This window comes from Bos mutus, chromosome 26, assembly GCF_027580195.1.
Source record: "Bos mutus isolate GX-2022 chromosome 26, NWIPB_WYAK_1.1, whole genome shotgun sequence".
Lineage (NCBI taxonomy): Eukaryota > Metazoa > Chordata > Mammalia > Artiodactyla > Bovidae > Bos > Bos mutus.
In genome coordinates, this window is record NC_091642.1 from 193,243 (window position 1) to 215,763 (window position 22,521).

Here is a 22,521-nt window from a genome sequence, read left to right on the forward strand (position 1 = left end):
GCTCTGAGCGATCAAGCCTCATCACTGGCCCCAGATTGAATTCTTCTCCTCTGGAGGCCAAGAATCCCAGCATCTTTCAAGGTTCTGCAACAACCTTTCAATGTCACTAACAATTCAAATATAATAGATTTATATCTAATTAATTTATGTTAATCATATCCTACAGAAATCTATTTAAAATTTGGTATCTCATATGTTGTTATTAGATGTCCACAGGACATTTAGAAAAACTGGCAAAGTAGAATTCTTTTTTGTGTGTGTAATCCAGTTATACGTATACACATGTATTATTTTTGAAATTATTTTTCACTGGAGATTATTATAAGATATTGACTACAGTTTCCTGTGCTATACAGTAGGCTTGTTGTTCATTGCATATCTATTTTTTAAAGTTAGAAATCTAACATTCTATTTATACTAAGTCAAACAAGTGGAATCAAAATGTCATAAATGTTTTGGTTAGGCAAAAATTCATAAGTTTTCTAAAATATATATATTATACATATTATTTATATATATGTATAGAAAAGCTTTTCTACTATGTTTAATAAAGGCTTGAGAAAGAACGTAGAAAAAAAAGAAGAGATAAGAAATTAGACAACTAAACTAAATGAAGTGGGAGCACTGGTTATGAAATAGAAAAAGTGAAACAAACTGGATAAAAGTAAAAATCCTCATATAGTCCAGGTGTTTTTAAACATGGCTGCTCATTAGAAACACATCTGGAGCTCTGACAAAAAAGAAAAAGCAATACCTGGGCACTTGTATTTTTCAAAAAATTCCAAGATAATTTTAAGTTTTGTTTCTGGTGAGCTAAGGGTCCAACTTTATTCTTTGTATGAGTATGTCCAGTATGTACAGGGCTTCCCAGGTGGCACTAGCAGTAAAGAACACGCCTGCCAGTGCAGGAGACATAAGAGACCTGGGTTTGATCCCTGGATCAGAAAGATCCCCTGGAGGAGGCCATGGTGACCCACTCCAGTGTTCTTGCCTGGAGAATCCGATGGACAGAGGAGCCTGGAGGGCTACAGGCCATGGAGTCACGAGCCGGACTTGGCTGAAGTGACTTAGCACGCACGCAGTCCAATTGTCCCAGCATCGTCTGTTGAAGCGACTGTCTTCTCCTCATTGGTCTCGGCACCTTTGTCAGAAATCAGTCAGCCGGAGGTGTGAGGGTTTATTTCTGGGCTCTCAGTCCAACTCTACATGTATCCTGACACCAGGGTAACACTGTCTTGGTTACTGTCATTTTGAATTAAGTTTTGGAATCAAGTGTGATTCTTCCATATTTTTTTTTTTTTTCCTTTTCAAGATTCTTTTGGCTATTCTGGATCCCTGCTTTTCCCTATGAATTTTAGGGTCAGCTGGTCAATTTCTGCACAAAGTCAGTTGGAATTTTTGTTAGGGTTAGGGTTAGAACTTTTATAAGGATTGCATTGAATCTGCAGGTCACAGAATTTGGGGATGAGGTGTCTGTCACACATCCACATGGAGACAGCCTGCAGGCAGCTGACCGTGAGCAGAGAGTCCAGGGGAAGGCTGGGCTGCAGGGCTGACTCTGGGAGCCTGGGTGCCATGAATGAGGACAGAGAGAAAAGAGAAAGAAGGTCTCGTCTCTCTCAATGACGAGATCTGGAAAAGTTCTACTTCAAAAGACTTAGGGGGGAAAGGAGGAAAGAGCAAAACAGCCCAGGAGGAGTGAAGAGAGAAAGGTGGAATGTTTCCATGCGCAGCGTGGGATTAACTAGTCAAATGCTGCTGGTGGTCACACAGGGTGCGACAGGACGCAGCAGGAGGCGGTTATGGTGACGGTGACCTGAAGGGCACCAGGCCAGAGCCCACCCTGTCAGTTCGGCAGGCGCCCGAGGGGGACCAGCAGGGCCACTGCCCAGGGGCCGGAGAAATGGAGTGTTGGGCTCAGGGGAGTGAGTCAGGGAGGGCGGCTGCTGGTGAGGCCCCGACAACAGGGAGCACGGAGGCTGTGGGAGGGGCTCGAGGCCGCTGGAGCCTGGCCTTCACCAGCAGGGGGCCAGGCGCGCTGCAGCCAGGGGCTGTCCTGCTGGAAGCGCAGAGCATGCAGAAGCTGGGGCGCAGAGCCTTCATCTTACTCACTGTGGTTTTTCAGTGACAGGGAAGCAAAGTCATCCGCTGAGAATAGGACCCAGAGGCTCAGGGCCTGAGGAGAAGGAGCTGTGACATCGTGGCGGCAGGAGACTCACAGACTGCGGCCCTTCGCATTCACACGGCCCCAAGCCCACCTCTGGCCACTTTCTTCTGCACGGTAACAGTAAACAGAAAGTTGGCAACAGATAAGGCTGATTTAGTCCAGCCTGACCCCTGAGCGGCCTCCACGGAGATGCGGCAACCCAGGGCTCTGTCAGGAAATCAGTCTCCATCAACACGAGGCGTTGACCCAGCCCTGAGCATCTCAGGGCCACAATCTCTGATGTGCTGGGTACCACTCACAGCTGCAGACAAGAGTCTTGGATGCCGGCCCTGAGGCTCCTGGAGGGTAGACACTCACATTATGGATCCTGTGGCCAAACCGTCCACGGTCCAGGTCAGCTGCAGCCTCTGATGAAGCCTCTGTCCCGGAGGGCGGGTGCTGCTGGTGGACAGGGCAGGGAGGAGCCACCTCTGCACGTCCCTGCACTCTTGCCTCCAGCCCAGTCACTCACGGAGGTGGGAGTGTGTTTCCACTCTCTAACTGATGAGAAGCCACTGAGTTCTTTCAGAACTCAGGGGTGGGCTAACTAGGTGGTTCCTGCCTGGGGTTTCTCAACGTGGTTGCGGTCAGATGAGGGCTTGGCTGGGCTGCAGTCCACAGCCACTCGCCCACCTGGCTGTCAGCTGGGGCCAGCTGGCAGCGTGAGCACGTCTGAGTGGTGTCTTCCTGCAGCTTGAGTGACTCACCGTGTGGCATCTGGGTCCCCACAGGGGCCATTCTGAGGCCCACTAGAAGCTTTGAGGCTCGCTGTGACCTGCCTCAGAGTCTCACAACACCGCTTCTGCTCCCACACTGGTCAGTCAGTACCAACACAGTCCCAGACAGAAGGGAGGGTTGGCTTGCCCTCTGCGTGGGTGCAGCCTCCTCCTGTGGGTTCCACAGGCCCCAAGGGGTCAAGCATTGGGTCCCCCTTGTGAAGTGGCAGATTAATGACTTCAGTTTTTCCTGTAAGAACCTAGAAGAAGAAGAAGAAATTAAACTCAGAGTAAACAGAGGAAGGAAATAATAGAAATCAGTGTGGTAATAAATAAAAGGGAGGACAAAGCAATAAAAGTCATTAAAGGAAACAACAAACAAAAGAAAAGACAACCCACGCATTGAGAGAAAATACTTGCAGATGATGTGACCGATAAGGGATTAGTCTCTAAAGTTTACAAACAGCTCATGAGCACTGAAGAACTGATGCTTTTGAATTGTGGTGTTGAAGAAGACTCTTGAGAGTCCATTGGACAGCAAGGAGATCAAAACAGTCAATCCTAAAGGAGATCAGTCCTAAATATTCATTGGAAGGACTGATGCTGAAGCTGAAGCTCCAGCACTTTGGCCACCTGATGTGAACAACCAACTCATTGGAAAAGACCCTGATGCTGGGAAAGACTGAAGGCAGGAGGAGAAGGGAATGACAGAGGATGAGATGGATGAGTTGGCATCACCAACTCGATGGACATGAGTTTAAGCAAGCTCTGGGAGTTGGTGATGGACAGGGAGATCTGGTGTGCTGCAGTCCATGGGGTCGCAAAAAGTCAGACACGACTGAGCGACTGAACTGAACATGACACTTAACGGCATCAAAACAAAAACCATTAAAAAAAAAAAATGGGCAGAAGGGCTTCCCTTGTGGCTCAGTAGTAAAGAATCCACCTGCTAATGCAGGCTTCAGTCCCTGGTCCAGGAAGATCCCACATGCCACAGAGCAACTAAGCCCATGAACCTCAACTACTGAGCCCATGCTCTGGAGCCTGAGAAACACAGCTTCGGAGCCCACACACCGCAGCTACCAGAGCCCGGGCTCTGAAACAAGAGGAGCAAGCACAGCAAGAAGCCCAAGCACCACAGCTAGAGAGGAGCCCCCACGCGCTGCAACTAGATAAAAAACCCTCGAAGCAATGAAGAACCAGCACAGCCAAAATAAATAAACAAAATTATTTCTTTTAAAAATGGGCAGAAGACCTAAGCAGACATTTTTCCAAAAGACACTTCCCAAGTGGCATTAGTGGTAAAGAATCTGCCCACCAAAGCAGGAGATGCAAGAGATGCGGGTTTGATCCCTGGGTGGGGAAGTTTCCCTGGAAAAGGAAACGGCAACGCACTCCAGCATTCTTGCCTGGAGAATCCCATGGACAGAGGAGCCTGGCGGGCTATAGTCCATGGGGTCGTAAAAAAGTCAGACACAACTTAGCAACTAAACCATCACCATTACAACCCCATAAGAACTTACTTTCTCCTGAGCACCTGAGCCCCGCATCCTGGCCGTCCCCACATTGGCGCCCCGGCCCCCAAGGGCAGTGGAACAGCAGGCACTCGTTGCCCGCACAGAGGAAGGCCTTGGTCCACACGAGCCCCGAGCCCTGGCCGAAGTGGGCGCTCCCAGTAGTGGACACAACCATACCACACGGTAGCTCCTGGCACACCACGTGGGTCACGGCCCTTGATCCAGGTCAGCATCGCAGATGGTGGCCCAGGTCAGGCCGTATCTCTCCTCCAGGTGCCCAGTGCCGGAGGGTTCGCCACCCCCCAGCCGGGCTTCCATGTGTCCTGGGGGCAGACCCTAGGTTGAAGCAGACCCCTACCTGAGGGGTAGGCAGGCCTCTGGGCAAGTCCCATGGGCAGGAAGGATGCAGGAGAAACAGCCCCCAGGGGCCCCCCGGGGGCTGGACGCCACTTGGACTCTGAGAGCAGTGCTCATGTCCTGCCCCTCAGGCCCCACAAGGGCCGTGGGTGGAACACAGCCACTGCAGCCCTGCACCCAGGGCCTGGGCCCTCACCCCCAAAGCTGGGGCTGCTTGTGTGACTGGCACTTTAATATTCCAGTCAGTTAAATCCTGGTGCCTGTCCTCACCTTGGCTGGTGCAGTCAGAACCCTGTGGGGGTAGGTGGTGTAGCAGAGGGTCATCTCTCCAGGTGACTTCAGGGCCACCAAGGAGAGAAGCAGAGTCCTAGGGAGGCTCCCAGTCGCTCTCCCTCCCAGGGCATGGAGGCAAGCTGGCCAAGCTGGAGGGCCCCTGCCCCTCCTCCAGGCAGTGGACGGCCCCTTAATGCACTGAGCATAGCTAGAGTGGGTGCCTCTGTCTCAGAGATCTTTGGGCTGTGTCTCCCTACCTGTGATTGTCATTTTCATTCTGTCTGCCCTCTGATGGAGAAGGATACACTAAGGTTATCCGTCTAGTCAAAGCTATGGTTTTTCCAACAGTCATGTATAGATATAAGAGTTGAACTATAAAGAAAGCTGAACACCAAAGAATTGATGCTTTTGAACTGTGATGTTGGAGAAGACTCTTGAGAGTCCCTTGGACTGCAAGGAGATCCAACCAGTCCATCCTAAAGGAAATCAGTCCTGAATATTCATTGGAAGGACTGATGCTGAAGCTGAAACTCCAATAGTCTGGCCACCTGATGCAAAGAACTGACTCATTGGAAAAGACCCTGATGCTGGGGAAAATGGAAGGTGGGAAGAGAAGGGGATGACAGAGGATGAGATGGTTGGATGGTATCACCAACTCAATGGACATGAGTTTGAGTGAACTCCGGGAGTTGGCGACGGACAGGGAGGCTTGGCGTGCTGCAGTCCATGAGGTCGCAAAGAGTCGGACACGACTGAGCGACTGAACTCCCTACCTGAACACAGCACCTGGGAGTCTGTAGGCAGCTTGCCCAGGTCCAGGAAGTTCAGATTGAACCTGTAGCTGAAGATGCTGGACTGTTTCCTTACAGTTCATGACCTTAGGCACTCGGCCCTCAGGGACCCCAAAGAGGTAGGGTCTGGATGCCTGGAGCGCAGAGCGGCTCCCCAGCCTCCTGCACAAGACACCCGCCTCCATTGCGTGCAAGCCACCCTTCAAGACAGGTCTTCCCGTCCACGGCTCTCAAAGGTCCCAGCACAGGGATGCCCACCAGTCAGTCCCTGGGTGGCCAGCGTCCCACCTGCACAGCAGCACAGGAGCCTGCCTTCCTCACCTGAGCCCCGTGGCCATGAGGGCCCCACTCCACACGCAGGGATCATGACACTGGGGCAGAAAGGCCGTTCCCTCCCTCCCAGGACCCCGGAGAGGAAGGCAGACAGCAGGTGCATCGAGCTCCCCCAGCCAGGTGCCCAGCAGCGTGGCAGGAACGCACCCCTTGCCCTCTGGCTTCCAGAGCTTCGGTGGGCTCCCCGCCAGAGCGGAGAGGGCCAGAGGCGAGCATCTCTCAGCCACAGGGCAGGCGGTGGGGTTGGCCTGGGGGTGGGGGTGGAGCGCCGCGCTGCAGATGGTCGTGAAGGTGACAGTCCCCTGAACCCTGAAAGGGCTGGGGCGTGAAAAGCAGCTGGGGAAGTGCTGCCCGGCCTTTGGAGAGGGCACACGGCTCAAGAAGGTGCCCTGTGTAGGGTCATCGTAACAGGGGGAGGGTGGAGGGTCACAGCCCAGGTCTCCTGGGCTTCCACCCTGGGGGCTCCCTCAGGCGGGAGTGGGGCGTGGCGGGGAGAGTGGCGCGTCCCACCTGGGCTGCGCGGTACTCACGCATCCACACGGGCAGCCCCAGAAGCCCCACAGCCCCAGTGCGCAGCCCCAAGCGAGGCCCACGCCCCAGCTGCTCTGGAGTAGGGAGCGAGGCCTCTCCCTGGCCGCAGCGGAGGTGGGGGCGTGGCCGCCTGCAGACACCCCTGCCTCCCGCCCCCGCCCAGCGGTCGAGGGCCCGCCCTGCAGCAGAGACAGGGACTCGATGGCTAGGCCTTCCAGACAAGAACGCTCGTAACTTCGTGGATGGCGGGAAGGTGCTTCTTGTCCAGGATTTTCAAAACTTAAAAATCTTTGTGTATGGTGTTAGAAAGTGTTCTAGTTTCATTCTTTTACAAGTGGTTGACCAGTTTTCCCAGCACCACTTGTTAAAGAGATTGTCTTTAATCTATTGTATATTCTTGCCTCCTTTGTCAAAGATAAGGTGTCCATATGTGTGTGGATTTATCTCTGGGCTTTCTATTTTATTCCATTGATCTATATTTCTGTCTTTGTCCCAGTACCATACCGTCTTGATAACTGTGGCTTTGTAGTAGAGTCTGAAGTCAGGCAGGTTGATTCCTCCAGTTCCATTCTTCTTTCTCAAGATTGCTTTGGCTATTCCAGTTTTTTTGTATTTCCATACAAATTGTGAAATTATTTGTTCTAGCTCTGTGAAGAATACCGTTGGTAGCTTGATAGGGATTGCATTGAATCTATAAATTGCTTTGGGTAGTATACTCATTTTCACTATATTGATTCTTCCAATCCATGAACATGGTATATTTCTCCATCTATTAGTGTCCTCTTTGATTTCTTTCACCAGTGTTTTATAGTTTTCTATATATAGGTCTTTAGTTTCTTTAGGTAGATATATTCCTAAGTATTTTATTCTTTTCTTTGCAATGGTGAATGGAATTGTTTCCTTAATTTCTCTATTTTCTCATTATTAGTGTATGTGAATGCAAGAGATTTCTGTGTGTTGATTTTATATCCTGCAACTTTACTATATTCATTGATTAGTTCTAGTAATTTTCTGGTGGAGTCTTTAGGGTTTTCTATGTAGAGGATCATGTCATCTGCAAACAGTGAGAGTTTTACTTCTTCTTTTCCAATTTGGATTCCTTTTATTTCTTTTTCTGCTCTGATTGCTGTGGCCAAAACTTCCAAAACTATGTTGAATAGTAATGTTGAAAGCAGGCACCCTTGTCTTGTTCCTGACTTTAGAGGAAATGCTTTCAATTTTTCACCATTGAGGATAATGTTTGCTGTGGGTTTGTCATATATAGCTTTTATTATGTTGAGGTAAAACTCCTAGAGGAGAACATAGGCAAAACACTCTCCGACATACATCCCAACAGGATCCTCTATGACCCACCTCCCAGAATGCTGGAAATAAAAGCAAAAATAAACAAATGGGACCTAATTAAACTTAAAAGCTTCTGCACAACAAAGGAGACTATAAGCAAGGTGAAAAGACAGCCTTCAGAATGGGAGAAAATAATAGCAAATGAAGCAGCTGACAAACAACTAATCTCAAGAATATACAAGCAACTCCTACAGCTCAATTCCAGAAAAATAAATGACCCAATCAAAAAATGGGCCAAAGAACCAAATAGACATTTCTCCAAAGAAGACATACAGATGGCTAACAAACACATGAAAAGATGCTCAACATCACTCATTATCAGAGAAATGCAAATCAAAACCACTATGAGGTACCATTTCATGCCAGTCAGAATGGCTGCGATCCAAAAGTCTACAAGTAATAAATGCTGGAGAGGGTGTGGAGAAAAGGGAACCCTCTTACACTGTTGGTGGGAATGCAAACTAGTACAGCCACTAATGGAGAACAGTGTGGAGATTCCTTTAAAAACTGGAACCAGAACTGCCTTATGACCCAGCAATCCCACTGCTGGGCATACACACTGAGGAAACCAGAAGGGAAAGAGACACGTGTACCCCAATGTTCATCGCAGCACTGTTTATAATAGCCAGGACAAAGAAGCAACCTAGATGTCCATCAACAGATGAATGGATAAGAAAGCAATGGTACATATACACAATGGAATATTTCTCAGCCATTAAAAAGAATACACTTGAATCAGTTCTAATGAGGTGGATGAAACTGAAGCCTATTATACACAGTGAAATAGTCAGATAGAAAAACACCAATACAGTATAGTAACACATATATATGGAATTTAGAAAGATGGTAACAATAACCCGGTGTACGAGACAGCAAAAGAGACACTGATGTATAGAACAGTCTTTTGGACTCTGTGGGAGAGGGAGAGGGTGGGATGATTTGGGAGAATGGCATTGAAACCTGTATAATATCATATATGAAATGAGTCGCCAGTCCAGGTTCGATGCACGATACTGGATGCTTGGGGCTGGTGCACTGGGACGATCCAGAGGGATGGTACAGGGAGTGAGGAGGGAGGAGGGTTCAGGATGGGGAAAATGTGTATACCTGTGGCGGATTCATGTTGATATATGGCAAAACCAATACAATATTGTAAAGTTTAAAAATAAAATTAAATTTAAAAAAAAAACTTAAAAATCTAATTTCCTCTTCCTTTCCAATTTGTGCGCTTAATTTCAACTTTCCCAAGTTTTCTCGTGCTGTATTTTGATGGCATCAACAACATTAACAAATGTTGTTAACACAAATGAACATCCAAGGACCAGGTTCGGTGGGATCTCTGGAGCTGGGGCCCCGCCTTTGACACTGCGATCACTTCCCCTCAGGTGGCCCTGCTCGGCCGAGCCAGCACCCCCAGTGGGCCCTCACGGGACATCCTCCCAGCCCAGGGCCCACAGGGCACCCTCCCCGGGAGGGAGGGTCACAGCCGGGGAGGGAACAGCACCAGCTTGGCCCCTCAGCCCCTGCAGCCGCCCAAGCACAGGCCAGCGTGCGGCCCTCGGGTGCAGGAGACAGCCTCCCGCTCGATGGGAGCCGGCCCGAGGAGTCAGCCTGTGAGCCCCACCCTGTCTCCCCAGCGCATCCACCAGTCAGACACGTGAAGTGGAGACGACTGTGGTGAGACCCAGGCTGGGCTCCCCGCAGAGCTGAGGCCCCATGGAGGCCAGGCTGGAGCCAGGGGCCAAGCTCGGTGGGAGGCACGCCTTTCTGCCTACACACAGAGGTATGCTGCAGAATGAGTCCACGCTCCAGCGTGTCGTGAACAGACAGGAGTCTGATCTAAACCCTTAAAAACATGACTCTCAGAAGGCGGTGTCCTTGGGAAGCAGCCAAAGGTGTGACAGCAGAGGAGTAAACGAAAGGACGTCAGCAGCCACTGAGCATGCGGCGCGGGCCAGGCAGCGCGTTAGCGGCATGTTGTCGTGGGAAACACAGAAGCACAGAACGGGCACCACGTGCTGCTGGCGATCATGCTCGGGTCCTTGCATCTTTGAAAAGTTCTCAGTGGATATAAGCCAGGATGCTGAGGCATTATTTTCTGAGTGACAGAACACGTTTTTCATTTTCTCTCTTGCTTACATGAGTTTTTGAACGTGCATTATGTTCTAAGCAGAATAAGATCAATACAGGTTACTTTCCAAAAGATTTGCCAGAGAACCAGTTTTACAAAGAGCAGCCTGGGTTGTCAGATGAGTATGGAGAAGACGAGGGGTTTCTATAGAAGTCAGGGGCTTGTCAGCAGGCCCCTCTGTGCAGCAGCCCCAGCGCCTCCCAAACCGCAGCCTGCGCTACGCACTGAGCTGCACCCCAGCTCAGACCTCAGGGGCGCATGGACCTGCAGCAGCCTCAGTGGGGTCCCCAGTGGGCTCTACTCACAAGGTGCCTGCCTAATCAGTACCCCCAGGTGGACTGAGAGGGCTGGGAGCCCGTGGGGAAGAGCTCACACTCCGCTCTGCTGGGCGGGTAACCAGAATGCCGGGGGCAGAAGGGAGAGGCATGCGGAGAGGGGCAGGTGCACCCTTCCTGAAGTGCCCACCCTCTGACTGCTGGGCTGGCACCCTGACTCTGTTCAGGCCTCACCCCACTTCCTGCCAGCTCACTTTCCTCCAACCCAGGGACCTTCTCCCGCTGCACATCTTCTCCCACTCTCAGGACCCCCAGATGTCCAGTGCACACCATTAAGCCAGGCTGGCCAACTCTCCCGGCCAGCAGGCAGGCCTTGAACATGCACAGGGTGCAAGGTGGGCTCAGACACCCAGGAAACCCCTGTGTGTCCCCAAAGCTCTGCGAGGAGCTGCCCTGGGACCTGGTGACTTGCCCTCCTCACTGCACCCGAGGCTCTGCCCAGTCCCTCTGTACATTAGCCTGAGCATCTTCCTCATCAGGGCTCCCATCCAAGAGAGACCTTCATGTTCAGATACTCCAGCACCGTGGTCCCTGAGATCATAGCAGCGTCTCTCTTACAGCCCAAGGGTGGGGCACAGGGGAAAGGCCGGGAGGTGGGAGGCAGCAGACAGAGACACTCCAAGAACCCAGCGCAGTGGTGGCCACCGCAGGCTGGCCAGACCCTGGAGTTAAACATGGAGGGTAGGCGGTAATCAGTGCCAGTGCTGGACAGGCCCTGCAGGGGAGGGATCACAGGAGAAGGAAGCCTGGTCCTTCCCAGGGTGCTGAGGTGGGAGGTGGGGGTCCAGAAAGGTCTACACGTAGGGGAGGGGCCTGGTCATTTGCATCTGATACCAGACCAGCACAGGGAAGAAGACACAGGGCAACTAGTTTCCCAAAGAGGGTGTGGTCAGGGAGCTGTGGTCACAGGGGCTTGGTGGGGGCATCAGGGCTGGACATGCATCAACGCTAGGGACCCTGGCACACCTGAGCCAGGTCAAGCAACATCCGCAGAGGAAAGGAGGGGTGGCCCGCAGCTGGTTCATCAGGGACCCCCCCCACACACACACACACACACAACTCAGGAGAACCGTGAGGGCAAGACCTCGGAGCCCACCCCAGACCAGGGCGAGGCAGAGAGGGGGCCAGAAACAGACCCCAGGCCGTGGTGGGCATCTGAGGAGTGTCTGAGATGAATTATGGATGAGACATTTAATAAAACTCTTTAAGAAACAAGGAGGATGAAAGCCCCAGGCACACTGGCCTCTCCCCTGCCCTGGTCTCGCTGATGTGCCCTGGAGCCAGCTCGTGGTCAGCACGTCCTGGGGCAGAGGCCGCTGGGGTCTTCCTTCCCAGCCTGAGGTGTGAGGAGGCCCTGGCTATGAAGTGCCCCGCCTGCATTGAAAGAGAAAGACACCAGTTGGGGGCCCTCAGCAATTCCTCATAGACCCAGGACGCCTGGGCCCTGGCTTCCTGCTCACCGTGAGGCCAAAGGACAAGACAAGGGCAGGGCAGGGGCCGGGCTGCTGCTGGCGCGCATCCTCCCAAAGCTGCTCAGCCCCTACAGCGGCTGCCGCTCGAAAGGAAACCCAAAGAGAAGCCCAGGCCCCTCCCTAAACCCCGAGTCTGTCCCTGAGAAGATTCTAGTCTAAGGGACAACTTGGAGGGGGAAACCAAGTGTCCCGGCACCAAGCCTGTGCGGGAGTGAGTCACACACACACGCGGAGGAATTCTCGGGGCCTTTAGATGTAGGGGCTGGGCGGGGCGGAGCCCTGGGCGTAGCGCCAGTAGAGCAGCAAGAGCACCGTGGACGCCACGACGCAGAGCTGCGCACCCGTGGGGCCCAGGAGGGCCCCCTCCTCCGCGACGCCCTCCTCGGGCTCGGGCTCCGCCACGTCGTCATACTCCTCCTCCAGCACCGCGGCCGCGGCCGCTCCAGCAGCCTCGTCTTTCTCCCCCGCGGTAGCCGCTCCAATGTCCTCATAAACACCTTCTGAGGGCAGACTCCCCGACATTCCTGAACCTGCAGGGGTCACACCAGAGCCCTTTAGCTGAGACACTCCGAGCAGTTAAGCCCGCCCACGGGGCCCCTGCGGGGTGGACCCTGGGCTCTTCTGCCGCAGCTCCCCACCAGCAGCCACACGCTTCCCCAGGCACAGCCTGTGGGAGCCGTTCCCAGCTGCATGGAGGACAGAGGGCTGCAGATACCCCTGGAGCCCTCTGTCCCACCCAGACAGCCCTGGGACTGTGGATTCCCCCGTCTGGCCCCTCTCAGAAGTGGGGCAGGGCCCAGCGTCTCCAGTCGCCAACACCTCATGGACTTACTTCGCAGGAAGTTGCCACAGGCTGTGGCGGAGGGGCAGGGACAGGCAGAACCTGTGACGGGCTAGGGTCTCAAAGCACCCCCGCCTCCCCACCCCCAGGGACCAGGGCCAACCCCACCCACCATGCCCACCTACCCCTGCAGGCGTCTCTGCCCCGGAACCACCGTGCCCCCAGGACCAGTGAGGTGACGAGCAGCAGGGTGCCGAGCGCCAGGCCGAGGGCCATGGGCAGAGTCCCAGCCTCGAGGGCAGGCGCCGGGACCAGAGGACTGCCTGGGAAGACAGCGAAAGGAGGGTCTCCCCTGTGTGCCTGCTCCTCCTGGGGCATTGTGACCCTTGGCCTGGACCACCGGAGCCCCTGGCGGGGGGCACCCAGAGGAGAGGTGGGCCCTGTGGTCACAGCGCTAAATCCAGGAGGGAGCCCAGGAGGGAGGGGCCAGGAGAGCAGCTCTTAGCGTCCTGACCGCGTTAGACTCCATGTCTAAGAGGACACAGTGTACCAGAACCAAACCTCGCAGTTGGCAAGAGAAAGGCCCAGAGGAGAGTCCCGGCAGGTGGCCCAGCAGGGCCCGGGCTGGCCCACCCTCCCTGGGCTCTCTGCCCGCCTGGCCCAGGGCACCTGCAGAGACGAGTGTCTCCAGCACAGCAGTCCTGGGGTCCTGACCTCCCCCCACCAGCCAGGTGGATGCGGGAGAGTCTACAGCACCTCTGAGGCAGAGCCCCTAGAAGGCCCCTCAGGGTGGGGCAGAGCCCCCATGCAGAGCCCCTTGGGTGGGGCACAGTCCCTACAGGGCCCCTCAGGGTGGGGCAGGGCCCCCATGCAGAGCCCCATGCAGGGCCCCTCTGGGTGGGGCAGAGTCCCTACAGGGCCCCTCTGAGTGGGGCAGGGCCCCCATGCAGAGCCCCTCGGGTGGGGCAGGGCGCCTCTGGGTGGGCCAGGGCCCCACGGAGGGGCCCTCCAGTTGGATTGAGGCAGGAGGGCCAGAGCTGAAGCCAGAGGAAGTGCTCACCTACCTGATGCTGAACGTGGGGTGACGGCCCCTGTGTCACCTGCAGGAGAAGTGGGTGGGATCCAAGTAGGAGCCTGGGCTATGGCCAGCCATCACCCCGGAGCAGCACCCCAGCCCCCTCAGGCTGAAACAGAGCTCATGGAGACGGCCTCCGCCCCAGCATCCAAGGGACCAGCATGGAGCAGCCTCAGGGCTGGATTCTGCAGCACCCAGGGCTGAGAGGGCCTCCAAAAGAACCCACCAGGCGTTCCATCCCAAGGCCCTAAGAAGGCCTCACCTATCCACTCACCCCATGGAGGGGCAGGCGGACACCAGGATCACTCACCCCATGGAGGAGGAGACAGAGCCCCCCTGGACCACTCACCCCATGGAGGAGGAGACAGAGCCCCCCCGGATCACTCACCCCTGGAGGGGCAGCCGGACCCCCCTGGACCACTCACCTGCACAGCGCACACCCGCGTCCTCCTTATGCCCACAGTCTCCGCGGCCCCACGGCTCCGCCGGGCAGCCCCACAGGGAGGCCTCGCTGCCCCGGCACCCCACCTCATCCAGCCACACGGGCCCCGAGCCTGGTCCAAAGGCAGCCCCCGCCACGGCGTCCACAGCCCGGCCGCACCCCAGCTGCCGGCACACGACCTCGGCGTCCGCCAGGTCCCAGGAGTCATCACACACGGTGCCCCAGGAGCCAGCGTGCCAGAGCTCCACACGGCCCGAGCAGCGGTCCTCACCCCCACGCACGCGCAGCTCGCCCTCCTCTGCAAGAGGGGCCTGTGGTCACCGGGGGGCAGGACCCGGATGGGAGAGGATGGGGAGCCGGTTGCGGGGGGAGAGGGGTACCTGGGCAGCTGCCCATTGAGGAGCAATTGAGGGCCTCCCCGGAATCCTGCGTCGCTGTCCCTGACGATCCTGTTGGGTTTAAATAGCGGTTCACCAGGTGTAAATGCTCAGAGAAGCCTCAGAAGGGAACCTGTGGAGCCCAGTGAGCCCACCACCCCCAGACATGGGTGAATGGCAGCCTCTGTGGATGACCTGTCAGGACACTGAAGCTGCCTCGAGGGCCCCCAGAGTCTGCCCACCTGCAGTAGGTGGCAGGGCCTACCTGCACAGGTGATCCAGACCTCCTCTCCACGGGTGCAAGAGTGCGGGTGCCAGGGGGCTGAGGGGCACTGCCACAGCGTGGAGCTCCGCAGCCGGCGGCACTGGATGTTGTCCACCCAGGAGGTGCCCAGGCTAGTGTGCCCCGGCCTGTTCTCCAGCCAGCCCCGCTCCCCACAGCCCAGCTGCTGGCAGATGATGGACAAGGAGGCGTCCTTCAGGGCGTTACTGCACACGGCCCCCCACGTTCCGTTGTGGAACACGTCCAACCACCCAGCACAGGGCCCGGCGCCACCTCGCAGCCTCAGGGCCACTGACTCTGGAAGACAAGCCACTCGGGTCAGACAATCTCTGAAGGAGGAGGCCAAAACCAGGGGCTCCCAGCACCAACACCCATGCCAAGCTAGGGCATCTGACATCCAGCTCACATCCACCCCACATCCCCATCCACCCCCACCCAAAGACGGGAGCAGCTGCCCACAGGGAGCCAATTTAAGCCCCAGCTCTAACACTGCAACCCCTAGTAACTCCACTGACTGTAGAAACCTGTCCCTGGAAATCACTCACATACAGAATAACCCTTTTAAGCAACTGTAAAAATTCAACAACAAAAAAGGAATTAGCCCGATCTCCGAGTGTGTCACTGGCCCTGGCTGGTCAGCGCCCAAGTAGTGTCTTGTCACCCTGGGGCGGCAAAGCCCAGGAACAAGGGGTGTGTTAAGCCGACGACAATATGACCACATAGTGGAGTAGGACACAGCCCTCTGAAAGTAAGTCAAAAGGGCCCGCAATACATCAAAATACACACATGGGGATAAGCCGAGGCATTGAGGCATGAATTGCATCTGACGGGATCCTAACGAAGTGAAATAAGTTAGAAAATAAATGGCAGGAATCACACCTGTGACAGAATACAAGCGGCCACTCAGACCCCCGCCGTCCCCGCCCCTCACCGAGTGCACTCCCAGCCCTGGGTCTGGGCTGACCTCTGACCTTCCGCCAGCCAAACGCACGGGTGAGGGTGACCGGTGCGCGCTCCACGCCTGGGCCTCATGAGCGCCTGCCTGCCTCTGATCTCCCCTGGGAACCCCGCTGCTGCCAGGCGGAATCGGGACAGCAGAGTCCCCACCCCTGCCAACAGCCAGCCCCCTGCAGAGGCCTGTCCGCCAGCGAGAACCAGCAGCTGCCTGAGGAGCCCAGCGCACAGAGGAAGGAAGAGCTGCAAGCTGAAAACACAGTGGAAGTTAGACCTGCCTCCAAGGACAGAAAGACCAGACCGGCCACGAGCGAAGTGTGAAGTGGACAGCGCCTAGAGACCCTCTCCCCGGAAGCAGGACGAACGAGCAGAGCCCCCACCCCCACCAGATGAGTGCCAAGGAGCGGCCCTGGGACGGCACTCGGGTCTCAGCACCCACCTGAGCAGAGGGCACCGGCGTCCTCCTTGTGGCCGCAGTCGTGTCGCCCCCAGCCCCTCGACGGGCACCGCCACAGCGCGGCCTCGTGGCCCTCACAGGCCAGCTCGTCCATCCAGATGCGCCGGCCCCGCCCCGGCGCGCGCCCCGGGCGCCGCGGCGTGCCCGCAGCCCAGCTGCCGGCACACCACCTGGGCGTCCTGCAGGTCCCAGCCGTCGTCACACACGGTGCCCCACTCGCCCGCGTGGAGCAGCTCCACGCGCCCCGCACAGCGGCCCGGCCCCGCGGCCAGGCGCACCTGGAGGCTCCCTGCCGAGGGAGAGGCCGAGTCAGGGGCGGGGCGGGGAGGGCGCCCTGGGGCTGGGGCCGCACTCACCCGAGCACGACGCCCGGCGTCCGCGGCGCCCCGCGGACACCAGCGCGCGCCGCCGACACGTTGCACCGCGTCAGGCGGGCTCGGTGCCCGCACAGCGCGACGCGCTCAGCCCCAGGGGCGCCCCGCGCTGGCGCCGCCGCCGACGCTCGACGCTTCGCTCCGCCGCTCCGCAGCCCAGCTGCCTGCACACGACGCCGCGCCCGCAGGTCCCAGGCCAGGCCTCGCCCAGGACGCGCCCCACACCCCGCCCAGGGACACCTCCACGCGCCATCGCAGCGGCTCTGCCCGTCCCTCAGCCGCAGGGCGCCGGGAGACCTGGGGCGGGTGCGGGACACTGCAGGGCGGCGGGCGGCGGGTGGGACCCGCCCGCCCCGGGCCGAGGACGCCGCCTCCCGGCGCAGCCCTGTGCGCTCCCGGCCTCCCCTCCGGCCGCGCTCGTGCTGACCCACCTGAGCAGACGGCGGCGGCTGCGTCGCCGGGGCCACAGGCGGGCGCCCCCAGGGTGCTCACGGCGCAGCTCCACAGGTAGGGCTCTGTCCCCACGCAGTGCACCTCGTCCGGCCAGGGCGCGGAGGCCCCGCCCCCAAAGTGACCCCCCGGGGGTGTGGCCACCGCGTTCCCACAGTCCAGCTGGTGGCAGAGGACCGTGGCGTCTGCCAAGTCCCAGTGGGCCGCGCAGAGGGGCGCCCAGGCCCCCTGGACCTGGAGCTCCACGCGCCCCTCACAGGCGCTGCTGCCGTTGACCAGCCGGAACTCTGCAGGGGGAGGGGGTGTCGGCGTCGCTGCCCCCGCGGGCCCTGCTGTTTCTTCCCTTCACACCCAGGGTGGGGCTCCCGGGGCCCCTTCTCTGCCAGCTCCCCACCCGCCTCCGCGGCAGCGCCAGCACACACATGTGTGCAGGGCTCTGTGCCGCCTTGGGGTCACATCCCTCTGTCCCCAAAGCCTGCTCCCTCTCCTTCCTGCCAGCAGCCCCCCGAAGCAGCACTTCCTCAAGGGGAAGGGCTCACCTCCTGGCGGAGGCCCCTTGGAGCTGGGCCAGACGCACCCCGAGAGGGTGGGGGCGGCACAGAGGGGCCTGGCAGGGAGGGGGCAGGGCCCAGCCTCGGAGCCCCCCTCCTGGCCTCACCTGAGCACCTGAGCCCCGCATCCTGGCCGTGCCCACACCGGTGCCCCGGCTCCCGAGGGCAGTGAAAGAGCAGGGACTCGGTGCCCGCACAGCGGAAGGCCTCGGCCCACACGAGCCCCGGGCCCTGGCCGAAGTGGGCGCCCTGGGGTGTGGACACGGCCGCGCCGCACTGCAGCTCCCGGCACACCACGTGGGCAGTGGCCAGGTCCAGGTCAGCATCACAGACGGTGCCCCAGGTCAGGCCACGCCTCACCTCCAGGCGCCCAGCACAGGAGTGCTCGCCACCCACCAGCCGGGCCTCTGTGTGTTCTGGAGAAGGAGACGGTTCCCACAGTGACGGGTTCTCAGCTCAGAACTCAGCCCTGAGCCCCGCCCCCAACCATGGACCCTGAGCATCCTGCCAGAGGCGATCATCCGCCAGCAGCAGGGGCCTGCTGAGCAATGGGAGAACCGATGGTCACAGGCCACTCTGCCCCATCAGAACAGACGCCGCACATCCTCTGCCTGCCCGGGGTGGTGGCACCAAGACCCTCCTGTCTCAGAGGCTAGGTCGAGGTCCCCTGAGGGCATGCCCCCGAGGGCACCGAGGAAAGTGGACACTTTACCTCATTTCCACCCAGAATGTACCAGGATCCAAGAGACCAGATTACTCCCACTACCGACCCTGACTTGTGTGAGACCCACAGCGGTCACAGCCAGCACAGCGCAGACGCGGCACCCGGCCGGGACTGGAGCCCTCGGCTCCCCGCCCACGCCTCTCCTGGGCCGCCCTGCGCCCCTGCAGCAGCTCCGGAGGCACTGGCTGTGCGCGCCCCAGGCTCCATGCTGTGCCCTCACCTCTCGGTCTCTGTTCAAAGTGAGGAGGATCTACAGAGTCCGTTCTCAAGGAGACTGTCCTGTTTGCCTTCGCTCACCTTCCCCGGCCTGCTCTTGCCTCCCTCACGACAGGTGGGCTGCACAGGGGCCGCCCCCTAACGATGGCACCCCAGGCCTCAGGCGGGACTGGGCCAGCGGGAGGCACTTCTGGGGCACACTCTGCTGCAGCCCACTCGGAGCATGGAGGGACGGCCAGCCCACGGCCAGCTCCCTGCTGTCCCCACCCCACCCCACGCCAGGGTGGAGGGTCCACCTCACCTGAGCAGACCACCTGGGCATCTCGCTGGAAGTCGCAGCCGCTGCGGAACTTGTTGTTCAGTCTGCAGTTCCGGATGGTCAGCTCGTCGCCCCCACAGGTCATGTACTTCCTGGCGACACTGCCGTCTTGGCGGGGGGCCTGCAGGGCAGGGCCGCACCCCAGCTCCCGGCAGAACACTGTGGCCTCCTCCCGGTGCAGGCCACAGAGGCGGTCCACCCCGTTCACATTCCTGATCTCAGGGAGCCCTGCACAGGGGCTCCGGCCCTTCACCAGCCGCACCTCCCGGAAAGTGCCGTCTGCGAAGCACACAGGGCGTGGCACACAACACAGGCTCTGCCGACCGCGCGGCCTCGGGCCTCGGCGACAGCCGTCCCCAGCAGGGCCCTGCCGGGGCCAGACCAGCCCTGGGCCTCACTGAGGGGTCAGCGCCGGGCCGCTCAGAGGCCCTCCTGACTCAACGATCTCTGGACACCCTCGCTGATTTTTCAGCACAGACGCCTGCGTTCTTGCTTTGCTCTGGGCCCCACAAACCGCCCAGTGGGTCAGCTCAGACAGGACGTGAAGTGCCGGACACAGCCCTGGGCGCTCCAGACAGACCTCCAGGGAGAACATGTGAGCTGGCGACGCTGACAAGACGCCTGCACAGTCCGCGGGGCCCCTCGAGTGTCGCCCCACCCCTGCCTGCGTGTCCACCCCCTCACTGCTCTTCTACCTGCCTGCGCATTCCCTCTCGGTCCCTCCCTGGACAGCAGGCTTTGTGCAGCCAATTTCATAGTTGACTCACGGCTGCATCCCCAGCACCCAGTGCACTACCGCTGCCTTCTAAGAAGGGATTTGTTAAGCAAAACACTGGGACTGCTGACACAGGAGGAAGGGAGAGCTGAGAGCCGGCCCGTCTCAGGTGGCTCTGGGGCCCCCTCCTCCCCGCACACCCCGACCCATGACTTACTGGAACACAGAGCCACCACCACCCACTCATAGGGGCACTCGCTCTTCGTCCAGGCCCCCAGGCTGCACCCCCAGAGGGAGGCCTCGTCTCCCCTGCAGGACACGTTGTGGAGCCAGGGCTGCACCGTCTCTCCGGGCAGCGGGACGTACTTGGGGGCACCCACGGCCCCGCCACAGCCCAGCTGCCTGCAGACCACGGACGCCTCCTTCAGTGTCCACTCCCGGTTGCACACGTGTCCCCACGTCCCTTCATGCCGGACCAGCACCACCCCGTCGCATGGACTGGGCCGGTAGGCCAACCTCAGGCTGTTGGGTCCACCTGCAGATGGAACGGGCCAGTGAGGGCCGGCGACAGTGGAGAGTCAGTAGTGACGACACGGCGCCTGGGGCCCCTGCCGAGGCCCAGTGCCGAGGCCTCTGTGCAAAGCCAAGTCCCGCACCCCGCAGAGCAGTCCAGACAGGTGGTGGGGCAGGGGCCCTGAGTGCCGTCCTTGGCCCGCTGGAGCCCCCACGTCCTGGGTGACTGCAGGCCTGAGGCATGGAAGTCCCCTGTCCTCTACCTGAAGCGGGGGGCTCCTCCCACCACCCACCCCAGCCTCCAGCCGAAGGTCATTTCCTAGCAGCCCTGCAGCCCCCCATCTTCCTGCTCACCCCTGCCCCACCCCCGACTGCCCACCACCTGTCCCCCAGCTCACTTTCCTGGGGGCTGCTTCCTGGGTCTCTGAGAGGCTCAGCCGCCCCCTGACCTTCCAGTCCCACTGGGAGCAGGGCTGCATCCTTCACTAGGCCCCTCACCCCAGTCTTTCCTGCACAGCCCCCTCATCTCGGGCCCTGGACCGTCTGTCCTCCCCACCGCACCACAGCCCCGGAAGCCCCTTGTCTCAGCCCCTGGACCGTCGATCCTCCCACCGAGCCCTGGGCTGATGCAGGGGGGTGAGATAGCCTCCACAGGGAGTATGCCCAGCTTGGGCCAGACCACCTCCAGGGCCTGGGGGGGTCTCGTTGGGGTACTCATGGGGCAGGAGAGAGTCCAGGACTCACCGGGGAGCAGAGAGAGGGAGACCCCCCCCCAGCCCTCAGTATAGAAGAAGGCACAGCACTCCCACCACCCGCCAGGCCTCATCCACCGCGCCCGCCCACCCCCAAAGCCCCTCACGCCCACCCCTTCTCCTCTGGACATTCGCGGGCACAGCGTGTGCCTTTTTAACACCAACCAGCGCCCCTCCCGCAAGCCGACCTCACTGCGCTTCAGAGCCCAGCTCCCTGCTTCACGCGCTCCAGCATCACCACCCAGATCCCAGCCCACCCAGCGTGCCCCTCTGTCCAGCTTTCTGTCACCTCCTGCTGGACCCTGGATCAACCTGCCCAGTGACCTTTCCTCCCATCAGCCCCCAGGGCACCGCACAGGGCCACCCTCATCCCCTCCCCAGCCCCAAGACACACTCACACACGTCCGCACACAGCTGCCCAGCCTTCTCTCACATGCATCCCTGCCTGTACTCTGCATTCACTCTCCGCGGTGCCCACACGCAGACCGCACAGCACACTCTCACCCCAGCCTCTCTGTGCTGTCTCCCACAGGACACCTGCCCACAGCTCCTGCCGTGACTTAGCCTCTTGGCTTCTGGACACAGCAGCCCCACCCCACCCCCACCCTGATGTGGCATCTCTCCGGGGCTGGCTCTCCTCCATGGCCCAGCACCAGACCATGCTTACCATCATGGCCGGGAGCCCCCAGCTTCCCTACACCCACCCACCACCGCCTGCCCCGAGGGAAGGAGACCGGGCAGCTCCTTGCAGAACCCATCAGCGTCCCCTGTCTGTCTGGGTCACTGGGGCCAGACACCAGCCATGCCCCTCACTCCGTCTGGACTCTGGCCAGCCTTGCAGCCTGGACTCCGAGTGGCAGGGCGGGGGGCTCTGGGCTTACCCCAAGTGGAACCTGCTCAGTCCGCGCAGGGACCAGAGTCTCTGGGTGTCTGCACTTTGGAGCCCACGTGTCTTCTGCCCTAGGATGTGCCCCCACTGGGGCTGAGCAAGACCCCAGCAGACAGCTGATCACAACAGGGGACCCTCACACCCCAGGGCCTCAGCATCCATGGAGCAAAGCCTACAGAAGGTTCCATGGACGGAGGAAGGAAACTCTTACCAGTGGGGGCGGCCCTGGCCCTGAGGAGGAGGACGCCGAGTCCCAAGGCCCAGAGAGCCACCCTCATGGCCCCGCAGCTGCGAGCCTCAGTCAGCTCCCGCGGCTCAGCCTGCGCAAAGGCGGGGATCTCAATCCAGGGCAACACACAGAAGCAGAGCCGTCAGCGGCCCCTCAGGACCAATGCCACCGTGCGGGCCTTTCCAGAGCATATCAGTGGCTCCGTCTCTCCATCTGTGGGCAGAGCAGCCAATGGCCTGGCGGCCCTGAGCTTCACCAGACCGAGCGGGGGCCCGGCCCTTGGGTTTCCTCATCTGCTGATAGCGCTGACAGGGTAGCTGCACTCAGACCCCACAGACAGGCAGGTGGTCCAATGGGCTCACAGCCACAGCAGCAGCCAAGCCCTGCCCTCCACCCAGGCTTCAGCTCCCCATC

General features: G+C 58.9%; 2 protein-coding genes across 2 annotated transcripts in view; both read right to left on the reverse strand.

The window, feature by feature from the left end:
• Positions 1 to 22,521, reverse strand: part of LOC106700651 (uncharacterized) — a 194,254-nt gene that overhangs the window by 1,196 nt on the left and 170,537 nt on the right. The gene's annotated exons all lie outside the window — the stretch shown is intronic.
• On the reverse strand, positions 12,068 to 22,355 carry SCART1 (scavenger receptor family member expressed on T cells 1). The gene is given in 19 exon segments (XM_070363439.1): positions 12,068 to 12,536; positions 12,973 to 13,110; positions 13,852 to 13,887; positions 14,288 to 14,602; positions 14,685 to 14,753; positions 14,966 to 15,121; positions 15,124 to 15,261; positions 16,358 to 16,478; positions 16,480 to 16,608; positions 16,610 to 16,739; positions 16,741 to 16,810; positions 16,813 to 16,965; positions 16,968 to 16,997; positions 17,000 to 17,046; positions 17,177 to 17,486; positions 17,858 to 18,166; positions 18,992 to 19,288; positions 19,942 to 20,259; positions 22,090 to 22,355. Coding segments are annotated over 19 exon segments (3,114 nt in total). The 5' UTR covers positions 22,157 to 22,355; the 3' UTR covers positions 12,068 to 12,255.